At 36.7% G+C, this 13,953-nt stretch overlaps 1 protein-coding gene across 1 annotated transcript in view; it reads right to left on the bottom strand.

The window, feature by feature from the left end:
• Positions 1-13,953, bottom strand: part of LOC132185440 (serine carboxypeptidase-like 18) — a 25,690-nt gene that overhangs the window by 8,302 nt on the left and 3,435 nt on the right. Inside the window, exons 3-4 of the mRNA XM_059599213.1 lie at positions 10,483-10,501; positions 4,032-4,066 (exon numbers count right to left, since the gene is read on the bottom strand). Coding sequence (XP_059455196.1) covers positions 4,032-4,066; positions 10,483-10,501 — 54 coding nt within the window. The remainder of the gene's footprint in view (positions 1-4,031; positions 4,067-10,482; positions 10,502-13,953) is intronic.

Below are 13,953 nucleotides of genomic sequence, written 5' to 3'. Positions count from 1 at the left end.
GAATGAATCTAATTATGATGTCACTTCTGAGTTATATTCATGTAATGATGTTTGAATATTGGTGCTATTTACTTTTACAGGTTTATGATGGTGAGAAGTTAATAATTATTAGAGCATCATATTAAATTTCGTATGCATGATTTGAAATACTGAGATACTAAAGAGAATATAGGCAGGAATGATTTTTACACCTTTTTGATAAATTGATTAAATTAGATCGAGAAAATTATTGCAGGCTTGAAATGAGGACTATGATGTTTGGAGGTATAAACTATTGATCACATGATTTATTAATTTGATGTTTAAACCTTGATTGTAGACTGTTGATGAATAACTCGATTGTTGTTATTGAGGTTGGAAAGAAACAATGGAAAAGATTTTGAGGTATGATTTTAGTGTGAACTAATGAATGATTGCAGAAATCGTGACTTTAGACTGTGAATAAGATTTACTCCTAGTAGAAGGAGATAAAATTTCAATATGATAAAAGAGAGTAGGCTTTGATGAAGGACTGAAAGGATTATTTAAATCTGAATTCCTCAACTTGAAGATTGGACGATAATATTATAGGTTTTAATTTCGAGGACGAAATTCTAATAAGGAGGGAAGATTGTAGTGCCCCAGAATTTTCAAAGCTATTTAAATAGATTATTCTGATGTTATTTTAATATCCATTGTAGCTAAGGATTTTAATTCTTGGAAAATTTATGAGAGTGGTAATTAGAGAATGGTAATTGGTGAAATAATAGGATAGTAAATGGTAGGTATAAGGATGGTAGAATAAGAAGGTAGAATAGTATAGGGTAGGTAGAATAGTATAGGGTAGGTAGAATAGTATAGGGTTGGTGAAATAGTAAAATGAGGGTATAATTGTAAATTGAAGGTAGAATGAGGGTATAATTGTAAATTGAAGGTAGAATAGTATAGGGTTTGTGAAATAGTATAGGGTTGGTGAAATAGTAAAATGAGGGTATAATTGTAAATTGAAGATAGAATGAGGGTATAATTGTAAATTGAAGATAGAATGAGGGTATAATTGTAAATTGAAGGTAGAATAGTATAGGGTTGGTGAAATAGTATAGGGTTGGTGAAATAGTAAAATGAGGGTATAATTGTAAATTGAAGATAGAATGAGGGTATAATTGTAAATTAAAGGTAGAATAGTATATGGTTGGTGAAATAGTATAGGGTTGGTGAAATAGTAAAATGAGGGTATAATTGTAAATTGAAGGTAGAATAGTATTTGATTTTCTCCTATAAATAGAGCTCTTCTCCTTCACAATTTTCACCACTCATCTCCTCTCCCATCTCTTGCATATATTCTTCCTTCTTCCGCTTTTTACTCGGTCTTTCTTCTTTCTAAGAGTGTTTACTCAGACCAGAGAGAGAAAGGGCGAGACCAAGCGCTACAAGAAAGAAAGAACACAAGAGATAGCGGACTTTAGAAATTAGTTTCAAAAGATATACTAGTGGTGTTATTCATATTGGAGCAACTAGATTCCTTCATACCACTTTTAGCTTCAGTCTAGAGGTAAGTAAATTCACTACCCCTTCTAAAATTACTTCATGTCATGCTATTTATATATTCTTGTATCAAATTGTAAATGATTATTTTATTTACGTATTATGAAATTATGTTGCATGCATGAAGGATTTCTAAAAGAATTATTTAGAAAGTTTATATTTCTTTAAAGGCTTTTTAAGCACAACAAGTTTATATTTGGAAAAGTTTCCATTTTAAGAAAAGAAAGTTGAGAAATGATGATGATTATAAGAAAGAAAATGATGATAAACCCTCCTACATGTTGCCCTAAGATGCATCAAAAGAAGTACAAAGAAAAGTACAAGAGATGAGATAAATGTTTATGAAATGAGGGCACATGTATGCAGGAGAGTATTTTTGGCCCCAAGATAAGATAAGATGAGAGTTCGGTACCGATACTCGGATGGAGGCGAAACCACTGAAGGAGGCTATGCCAGAAGGTGGTATTCCATCAACTAGACCGTTGAGGGCACCAAGAAAGAGTTAATTGACGGTCGGGCATGGCTGTGGCCACAGTTCAGTGCCATGGTCACAAGGACCCGCAACCCTCGTACACAGGGGTAATAGTGTACATGGGCCTTATTATGAGAAAATGATACTATATTTTCAACGATGATATGCTATGATGATTTACAGAGATGATTTATAAAGATTATTTATAATGATGCATTATGATGATGATTTATAAAGATGATTTACAACGATGATCTATTACTAGATGTAATAGTATGTATATGTTACGGGAGATGCAACCGTACATACAGATATTATTATGGCTAGAATTATATTTATTTGCGAAAATGATTTTCAAAATTGAGAACAAGGAGTAAAACTATTTATGGTTGTGGATTTTACTTGCTGGGCCCCCTTTGGGCTCATTCAGTTTTATTTCTTGTTTTCAGGTAGAAAGGATGCTGGAATAGGAGGCCGGAATGGGGACGGGAATAATTATTAATTTTCAAAGTCTTTTCATATAAGTTATTGTAATAATATGATATTCTGCAACTAAAGTTTAATATTTTCTAATTTCGCTTGTAATAAAATCTCTTGAATAATGTTTTATACATTTATCGTATCCTTTAAAATCAAGTACTCTGATAGACCTTATAGATCTTTGCAAGAATTTTTGTTGTAAAAGAAGAAAAGTGGCAAACTCAGCCTTAACGGGCTGGGGATGTTACATAAACAATTAGCCTTCTCATTTTATACCTGACTATTGTATTGGCTCTTTAACTTTCAAACTTGGAGATTACAATGGGAGCCTACGTACCAACACTTCATGATAACCCATGGGCAAGGACGCAGGTGCATGTTTCATCTTTTTGCACATTGCACGACAACTTCATTGTCACAGATTTATTATTATTATTATTATTAATTTTAATTTTAAGTTTAATGAAATGTTATTATGATTTTCAGGGCCTCAAAATCATATATTTGGATGCACCCGTTGGTGCTGACTGCTGAGTTCTCTTATACTCAGAAACCGATAACGGCTATATTATGGACGACTATAAATATGTGGCACAAGTCTACGAATTTCTTCAAAAGGTGCGTCACAAAGTGAAAAATAATAGAATTCGTTAAGATCAGATGTCTGGTATTTCAAATTTTCTCCGGTGGTTTAGGTGTTTAAATTTGTTTAACTAATTTCAAATTATATATATATATATATATATATATATATATATATATGTGGAGCCAGCTGGTTTGAAAAAACTTAAAACCGTTAACCGTAACCCTTAAGTGGTTAGCGGTTTTTGCTAACCGCTTTCAAAAGCGGCTAGTGGGCGGTCAATAACCTCGCGCATTTTCACCCCTAGGCCCTAGTATATGAGACAATAGTTAAAAATGAAGCTTGTTAAATGGTTTTTTTTTTTTTTTTTTTTTTTAAATTAGTGTGATAGTTCACATGACATTTATTGTATTTGTTATTAAACAAATAAATTTATCTTTAAAATTTTTGTTAATTTTTTTTTTTTTTAATCTATGTGGCACCTTGTGACACTTTTTACTCATATAGACTGCTGCATGAATTTAAAATAAATTATACTAAAAACTATAGTACTCTAAACATTTTTTATTAAGTTTAATTTTTCAAGAAATAGTACCGGACTACTAAGAGAAATGTTAGGGGTCAATAATTTATCTTACAAATTCAATAGATTAATCATTAAATTTGTGGAGTCCACTATTGACTTATGTAGAATCCACATAAGTCAATAAATTTAATAGTTGATTTGTAAGATGAAATTGATCAAATATAATTATTTGTAGAGAGCTCCTACTATCAAGTCCATCCTGATAACACCCATTTTGCAGCCTCCAATTACTATGTGACACATAATCAATTTAAGAAAAATGCAAAAAATAAAAGTGAGAATAGTCATTCAGAATCAGAGAAAAAAAAAACTTGTAGCTGGCAAGACCCAAGCTAGACCCACAGGTTTGGTCGGCGGTGAACGCCTCAAACCCCGCCGGCTGTGACCCGCCTCAAAACCCGTTTCTAATGCCTCAAAACCCGTTTTTAATGCCTCAAAACCCATTTCTAATGCATCAAAACTCGTTTTTGGATTTAAAACTAAAACCTAGAAGTAGAAGGTTAACCCTTTAGGAATTTTAATATTTTATCACCCTAAAATCTAATGTATTTTGGTCCAACTTATTTTTGTACACTTTTTATATTTTTGGTTATGCGTCGGTTATTGATTAAGAGCCGTAAAAAAAGTGTTATCAAGATGGTCATAATAAAAAGTTTTCTCTTATTTGTATTATTTTTTTAATTATTTGTCGATGGTCGTGTCGGATATCTTACGAGACTTACCATTAGCAACCGTTCCAATAATGATGCTCAAGGTCGGATCCGGGAATCCCAATCCAACTTCTGGTTTGTTGGGTCTCCGACGAGACTTATGGTTAGCAAAGCATTAGCACTGGCACCGATGCGATGAAAGATGCTGAAAATAAAATATTCGGTGCCAGTGCTAATATATATATATATATCTATATACCCAACTTCGATTCGGGGACCGCAATCTTAATTTCTTTCTGCAAAGCCAAGAAAGATTTGGTCTTATGGTGGGTGGATCATAAAATTAATATGGCAACAAAAGCAAGAGTTTTGGGTTGGATGGGTTTAATTAGTCTACTTCTTCAATCGGCGTTCTTGGGCAGAGCCACCTCCAGCTCAAACACGTCAAATATCATCACCACCTTGCCGGGTTATTCCGGCGAGCTTCCCTTTACGCTTGAAACTGGGTGAGTATTTTCTTTCTTTTTCTGCTCTGCTCGAGATTTCCTGCAGGGATTTTTGTAAAAGATTTGTGTTGTTGTAGGTATATTGGTGTAGGGGAGAACGAGACGGTGCAGCTTTTCTACTATTTTGTTGAATCTCAGAGGAGTCCCTCGCGAGACCCTCTCCTGGTTTGGATCAGTGGAGGACCCGGTTGCTCTGGTCTCGGCAGTTTTTTCTTTGAGAGTGGTAAGCTACTATTTATTTATTTTTTGTTTTTTTAGGAAAATTAAAAATGACTTACCCAATATTTGCTTTATGAACGGCTAACTATTTAAATATATTTAATTAATATATTAATTGATTGTCTATTATTTTCTAGTATGAGATCAAACTTTCTATTAAAAAAAAAAAGAAAAAAGCTCACACATAGAATATGAGAAATCTCGTACCAAATTTCACATAATCTAACGGTCTAAAAGCACTAGTAACAGATGCCTGAAAACCTACTCACATCAGATTCTTTACATTTAATCGGATCTGGATCCATTGAAATTTCTAGAGGAATTCCAGTTTCTAGAATTCCAGATCCAGGCCGTCTATTTCAATCCAAGGGCCAATGTCCTGTCACGTGTCCCACTAATAATAAAATAATATTTAAAATTTTAAAAAGAAAATAATAAAATAATATGGGTGGCCGGCCACCCCCCATTTTGCCATATTGTGTGGCTGGCCACCCCAAAATTTTTTTATGGGGGTGGCCGAGTGTAGTGTCCCAGAATTTTCAAAGCTATTTAAATAGATTATTTTGATAATGATGTTATTTTAATATCCATTGTAGCTAAGGATTTTAATTCTTGGGAAATTTATGAGAGTGGTAATTAGAGAATGGTAATTGGTGAAATAATAGGATAGTAATTGGAAGGTAGAATAGTATAGGGTAGGTAGAATAGTATTTGGTGGGTGAAATAGTAAATGAAGGGTATAATTGTAAATTGAAGGTAGAATAGTATTTGATTTTCTCCTATAAATAGAGCTCTTCTCCTTCACAATTTTCACCACTCATCTCCTCTCCCATCTCTTGCATATATTCTTCCTTCTTCCGCTTTTTACTCGATCTTTCTTCTTTCTAAGAGTGTTTACTCAGAACAGAGAGAGAAAGGGCGAGACCAAGCGCTACAAGAAAGAAAGAACACAAGAGATAGCGGACTTTAGAAATTAGTTTCAAAAGATATACTAGTGGTGTTAGTCATATTGGAGCAACTAGATTCCTTCATACCACTTTTAGCTTCAGTCTAGAGGTAAGTAAATTCACTACCCCTTCTAAAGTTACTTCATGTCATGCTATTTATTCATTCTTGTATCAAACTGTAAATTATTATTTTATTTACGTATTATGAAGTTATGTTGCATGCATGAAGGATTTCTAAATAAATTATCTAGAAAGTTTCTATTTCTTTAAACGCTTTCTAAGTACAACAAATTTATATTTGAAAAGGTTTCCATTTTTTAGAAAAGAAAGTTGAGAAATGATGATGATTATAAGAAAGAAAAATGATGATAAACCCTCCTACATGTTGCCCTAAGATGCATCAAAAGAAGTACAAAGAAAAGTACAAGAGATGAGATAAATGTTTATGAAATGAGGGCACATGTATGGAGGAGAGTATTTTTGGCCCCAAGATAAGTAAGAATGAGAAGAGTTCGGTACCGATACTCGGATGGAGGCGAAACCACTGAAGGAGGCTATGCCAGAAGGTGGTATTCCATCAACTAGACCGTTGAGTGCACCAAGAAAGAGTTAATTGACGGTCGGGCATGGCTGTGGCCACAGTTCAGTGCCATGGTCACAGGACCCGCAACCCTCGTGCACAGGGGTAATAGTGTACATGGGCCCTATTATGAGAAAATGATACTATATTTTCAACGATGATATGCTATGATGATTTACAGAGATGATTTATAATGATTATTTATAATGATGCATCATGATGATGATTTATAAAGATGATTTACAACGATGATCTATTACAAGATGTAATAGTATGTATATATTACGGGGGATGCAACCGTACATACATATATTATTATGGCTAGAAGTATATTTATTTGTAAAAATGATTTTCAAAACTGAGAATAAGGAGTAAAACTATCTATGGTCGTGGATGTTACTTGCTGGGCCCCCTTTGGGCTCATTCAGTTTTATTTCTTGTTTTCAGGTAGAAAGGATGCTGGAATAGGAGGCCGGAATGGGGACGGGAATAATTATTAATTTTCAAAGTCTTTTCATATAAGTTATTGTAATAATATGATATTCTGCAACTAAAGTTTAATGTTTTCTAATTTCGCTTGTAATAAAATCTCTTGAATAATGTTTTATACATTTATCGTATCCTTTAAAATCAAGTACTCTGATAGACCTTATAGATCTTTGCAAGAATTTTTGTTGTAAAAGAAGAAAAGTGGCAAACTCAGCCTTAACGGGCTGGGGATGTTACAATTTTGGTATCAGAGCAAAGGTTATAAGGTTCTGGCAGACTTTTCAAAAAAAAAAAAAAAAAGGGATTAATGGGAAGCCACATTCCGGCCAAGTAGAGTTAGTCGTGGTAGTCACTACTAGATAATATAAGATTCTTGTCTAAATTGTTTAATGATTGTTATATTATCGATTGTGAAGAAATGGCGTCCCCAAATCACAATAACCAAGAAATCAACACCGAGTTCGACGACTCCGGAAGTGGAGAAAATGCTATCATAAACCATGAGTTAAGACCTATAACAACGTTGGCAACTACTCTCGTGAACCTGCTAGAAGAGGCCCGACGCGGGAACGGATCCACTAGCGAAGGACAACAAGCTTGCACGTTTGAAAGGTTTCATCGGCAGCAACCCCCTACATTTGAAGGAAAGGCAGGTGCAGAAGTTGCAGAAAACTGGTTTCTGCAAACCGAAAGGCTGCTAAAGGTGATGGACTGCGCCGATAATAAGATGGTTAGGTATGCTACTTATCTCCTAAATGGTCAAGCAAATCGATGGTGGGAAACCAAGGAAGGACAAGTACGAAGCCGGCTAGGAATAAAGGAAGAGGATTCCATTCCTTGGGAAGAATTCAAGAAAGAATTTTTTGAACGATTCTTTCCTCAAACAGTTCGACAAGCCAGAGCCCAGGAATTTACGGACCTAGTTCAAGGGTCAATGACGGTAGAACAATATGCTGCCAAATTCATCGAACTATCACGATTTGCCCCTTATCTCGTGTCAACAGGAGAGCTAGAAGCAAGGAAGTTTGAAAGAGGACTGCGACCACGCATTATGAACCTTGTGGTGGGATTCCAGATTGGAAACTTATCAGACCTCGTCAACAAAGCTGCGATAATCGAGCAGACCCAGAATGCAAATTCAGGGTATTTCGACCAAAATGCAGATTCTGGGTATTCCCACCAGAAAAAAAGAAATGCCTCACAATGGAACCACTCAGGAGAGCAATCCAGTAAGAAGAGATTTCACCAAAACCCACAAAGAAATTTTACACCACAACACCCCCGTCAACAAGGAAATGGCGGTCACTGTGCACCATGTCAGAAATGTGGAAAGCCTCATACAGGAAACTGTCTGTTTGGGCAGCTGGTATGTTACAAATGCGGGAAACCTGGACATATCCAACGAGATTGCAAGGCCCCTCCCAACAACCAAGGCGTCAGAAACGCCTTGAGGAACAGAAGAACCATGCAACTGCTCGGGTTTATGCTCTAACGCCTGATGATGCATCAGCGTCCAATGAAGTGGTGGCAGGTACCCTCCCTATTTCTAATGGTATAGCTTCCGTTCTTTTTGATCCTGGAGCAACGCACTCCTTTGCGTCATACTCCTTTGCTAAATCAAGTACCCTAAAGCTAGAATCATTAGATGTAAGCCTATCTGTGGCTACCCCAGTAGGAAAGACAGTCGTATGTACCTCGGTAGTTAGACGTTGTCCTGTGTCGATTAAAGGTCATGTCATGCCAGCAAATCTTGTAATATTTGAGATGAGCGGGTTTGATGTGATCTTAGGAATGGATTGGCTATCCATGTACCATGCGTGCGTGGATTGTTTCCACAAAGAGGTAATATTTAGACCGTCGGGAAAAGAAGAGTTCAAATTTTATGGAGATCGAACTATCAACACGCCTAAGTTGATATCCGCACTACATGCAACTCGATTAATCAGAAAGGGATGTTTAGGATTTTTGGCATGCGTGACAAAGGAGAAAGCAGAAGCAAAAATCGAAGAGATACCCGTTGTACGAGAATTTACAGACGTTTTCCCGGATGAATTGCCAGGAATACCTCCCAATAGGGAAATTGAATTCACTATAGATCTATTACCCGGCACCGCACCCATATCTAAAGCTCCTTATCGGATGGCACCACGAGAACTCGCGGAGCTCAAGGATCAACTGCAGGAACTACTCGACAAAGGTTTTATTCGTCCGAGTGTATCACCATGGGGAGCACCTGTTCTATTTGTGAAAAAGAAGGATGGATCTATGCGATTATGTATTGACTATAGGGAATTGAATAAGGTTACAATCAAGAATAAATACCCGCTCCCAAGGATTGATGATCTTTTCGATCAACTCCAAGGGTCGCAAGTATTCTCTAAGATTGACCTTCGTTCTGGTTATCATCAACTCAAAATTCGGGAGGAGGACGTACAAAAGTCAGCGTTTCGGACAAGGTACGGGCATTACGAATTCTTAGTAATGTCTTTCGGCTTAACTAACGCTCCGGCTGCATTTATGGACATGATGAATCGAGTATTTCGAGAACTTGTTGACCGATGTGTGGTAGTATTTATCGACGACATCTTAATCTACTCAAAGACTCGGGAGGAACACGAAGAGCACTTGCGAATGGTGTTGGACATCTTGAGGAAGCAACAACTTTATGCGAAGTTCAAAAAGTGTGAATTTTGGTTAGACCATGTGACTTTCTTGGGACACGTGGTCACCAAGGATGGAATAGCAGTGGATCCAAGTAAAGTGAAGGCGATAGTCAATTGGGTACAACCGACAAATGCCCATGAAGTACGAAGTTTCCTAGGACTTGCTAGCTACTACAGGAAGTTTGTAGAAGGATTTTCTAAGCTGGCAGCACCATTAACCAGATTAACAAGGAAGAATGAAAAATTCCAGTGGACGGAGGATTGCGAGCGAAGTTTCCAAGAGCTGAAGTGACGGCTAGTCACCGCACCAGTTCTCACTCTTCCATCAGGGACTGGTGGATTTGTAATTTATAGCGACGCCTCTCTTAAAGGCTTGGGTTGCGTGCTGATGCAACAAGGGAAGGTTATCGCTTACGCCTCAAGACAATTGAAGACCTACGAACATAGTTACCCAACTCATGATCTCGAGCTAGCCGCAGTAGTCTTTGCTTTAAAGATATGGCGACATTACCTGTACGGAGAGCATTGCGAAATCTTCACAGATCACAAGAGCCTGAAGTATTTCTTCACTCAAAAGGAGCTCAACATGCGACAAAGGCGCTGGTTGGAACTACTAAGCGACTATGACTGTAAGATCAACTACCACCCTGGAAAGGCGAATGTAGTCGCTGACGTCCTCAGCAGAAGAACCACGGAGGGAACATTATCGGCCACATTCACGATGCAACAGAAGTTACTCCTTGACCTGGACAAAGAAGGAATAGAAATAATTCAATCTTGCATGAGCAGCCTAAACCTGGAGTCAACCTTATTGGAACAAATCAAGACAGCACAGCTTTCAGACAGCGAGTCATCTATAATTCGTGAAGGAGTGGAGAAGGGAATACAACTAGATTTTCTGATTTCCAAGGATGGAGTGTTAAGATTTCGTGACCGAGTGTGCATTCCCAATAATGCAAAACTAAAGAAGGTCATCTTGTCAGAAGCCCATCAATCCTTATATACAGTCCATCCAGGAAGCACGAAGATGTATCGAGACTTACGCAAAAGCTATTGGTGGAATGGAATGAAGAAGGATATCGCGCAATACGTGGAACGATGCCTGACGTGTCAACAAGTTAAGGCAGAACATCAAAGACCTGCAGGGCCTTTACAACCTCTCCCTATTCCTGAATGGAAATGGGAACGTATTTCGATGGACTTTGTGTCTGGTTTTCCCAAGGCTCAAAGTGGTCAAGATGCGGTTTGGGTCATTGTTGATCGGTTAACTAAAACTGCACACTTTCTACCGATCAAGATGAATTACAGTATGGATCGGCTCGCAGAACTCTATGTCAAGGAGATCGTACGACTACATGGAGTTCCCGTATCCATTGTGTCGGATCGAGATCCAAGATTTACCTCAAGATTTTGGCGAAGTTTACAAGAGGCAATGGGTACAAGGCTAACTTTCAGCACAGCATTTCACCCTCAAACCGACGGGCAAACGGAACGGACAATTCAAACTTTGGAAGATATGCTGCGATTGTGTGTTCTTGATTTCAAGGGGAGCTGGATCCAATATCTTCCGTTGATAGAATTCGCCTACAACAATAGTTATCATGCGAGCATTGATATGGCACCTTATGAAGCATTGTACGGAAGAAAGTGTAGGTCGCCGATATATTGGGACGAGGTAGGAGAGCGGAAACTACTTGGGCCAGAAATCATCCAAGATACATGTGAGAAGATAACGGTAATAAAGCAGAGATTAGCAGCAGCTCAAAGTCGACAAAAGAGTTACGCTGATACGAGACGACGAGAGCTAGAATTTGAAGTTGGCACAAAGGTCTTCCTCAAGATTGCTCCTATGAGAGGAGTAATGCGATTCGGAAGAAAAGGGAAGTTGAGTCCTAGGTTCGTTGGTCCTTTTGAAATTCTTGAGAGAGTTGGGGCGGTAGCTTATCGTTTGGCATTACCCCCGAACTTAAGTGAGATTCATGACGTATTCCATATATCAATGTTGAGGAAATATGTTCCGGATGCAACACATGTTTTAGAAAGCGAACCCCTTCAAATCCAACCCAACATGACTTACGAGGAGACACCAACAAGAATACTCGACAGAAAGGATCAAGTCCTTAGAAACAGAAGTATATCAGTAGTGAAAGTCTTGTGGAACAATCACTCAACAGAGGAAGCTTCATGGGAACTGGAAGAAAGCATGCGTAACAAATACCCTCATTTGTTTGAGTAAGTTTCCTGTAAAGTCTTATTTTATGGTTGAAATACGTAGAATAGCATAATTATTAATTGATTGATGAATATGATAGAATCTAAATTCATGGATATAGTGATAATTAAAGTTTTAATTTCGAGGACGAAATTCTAATAAGGAGGGAAGATTGTAGTGTCCCAGAATTTTCAAAGCTATTTAAATAGATTATTTTGATAATGATGTTATTTTAATATCCATTGTAGCTAAGGATTTTAATTCTTGGGAAATTTATGAGAGTGGTAATTAGAGAATGGTAATTGGTGAAATAATAGGATAGTAAATGGTAGGTATAAGGATGGTAGAATAAGAAGGTAGAATAGTATAGGGTTGGTAGAATAGTATAGGGTTGGTGAAATAGTAAAATGAGGGTATAATTGTAAATTGAAGATAGAATGAGGGTATAATTGTAAATTGAAGATAGAATGAGGGTATAATTGTAAATTGAAGGTAGAATAGTATAGGGTTGGTGAAATAGTAAAATGAGGGTATAATTGTAAATTGAAGGTAGAATAGTGTTTGATTTTCTCCTATAAATAGAGCTCTTCTCCTTCACAATTTTCACAACTCATCTCCTCTCCCATCTCTTGCATATATTCTTCCTTCTTCCGCTTTTTTACTCGGTCTTTCTTCTTTCTAAGAGTATTTACTCAGAACAGAGAGAGAAAGGGCGAGACCAAGCGCTACAAGAAAGAAAGAACACAAGAGATAGCGGACTTTAGAAATTAGTTTCAAAAGATATACTAGTGGTGTTAGTCATATTGGAGCAACTAGATTCCTTCATACCACTTTTAGCTTCAGTTTAGAGGTAAGTAAATTCACTACCCTTTCTAAAATTACTTCATGTCATACTATTTATTCATTCTTTAGTAAATTGTAAATGATTATTTTATTTACGTATTATGAAGTTATGTTGCATGCATGAAGGATTTCTAAATGAATTATTTAGAAAGTTTCTATTTCTTTAAACGCTTTCTAAGTACAACAAGTTTATATTTGAAAAGGTTTCCATTTTGAGAAAAGAAAGTTGAGAAATGATGATGATTATAAGAAAGACAAATGATGATAAACCCTCCTACATGTTGCCCTAAGATGCATCAAAAGAAGTACAAAGAAAAGTACAAGAGATGAGATAAATGTTTATAAAATGAGGGCACATGTATGGAGGAGAGTATTTTTGGCCCCAAGATAAGTAAGAATGAGAAGAGTTCGGTACCGATACTCGGATGGAGGCGAAACCACTGAAGGAGGCTATGCCAGAAGGTGGTATTCCATCAACTAGACCGTTGAGTGCACCAAGAAAGAGTTAATTGACGGTCGGGCATGGCTGTGGCCACAGTGCAGTGCCATGGTCACAGGACCCGCAACCCTCGTGCACAGGGGTAATAGTGTACATGGGCCTTATTATGAGAAAATGATACTATATTTTCAACGATGATATGCTATGATGATTTACAGAGATTATTTATAATGATGCATTATGATGATGATTTACAGAGATTATTTATAATGATGCATTATGATGATGATTTATAAAGATGATTTACAACGATGATCTATTACTAGATGTAATAGTATGTATATGTTACGGGAGATGCAACCGTACATACAGATATTATTATGGCTAAAATTATATTTATTTGCGAAAATGATTTTCAAAACTGAGAACAAGGAGTAAAACTATTTATGGTTGTGGATTTTACTTGTTGGGCCCCCTTTGGGCTCATTCAGTTTTATTTCTTGTTTTCAGGTAGAAAGGATGCTGGAATAGGAGGCCGGAATGGGGTGGGAATAATTATTAATTTTCAAAGTCTTTTCATATAAGTTATTGTAATAATATGATATTCCGCAACTAAAGTTTAATGTTTTCTAATTTCGCTTGTAATAAAATCTCTTGAATAATGTTTTATACATTTATCATATCCTTTAAAATCAAGTACTCTGATAGACCTTATAGATCTTTGCAAGAATTTTTGTTGTAAAAGAAGAAAAGTGGCAAA

Source organism: Corylus avellana, chromosome ca6 (genome assembly GCF_901000735.1).
Source record: "Corylus avellana chromosome ca6, CavTom2PMs-1.0".
NCBI classification, from domain to species: domain Eukaryota; kingdom Viridiplantae; phylum Streptophyta; class Magnoliopsida; order Fagales; family Betulaceae; genus Corylus; species Corylus avellana.
The sequence above is the reverse complement of the archived record's forward strand: the minus strand, read 5'-3'. Positions and strand labels throughout refer to the sequence as shown.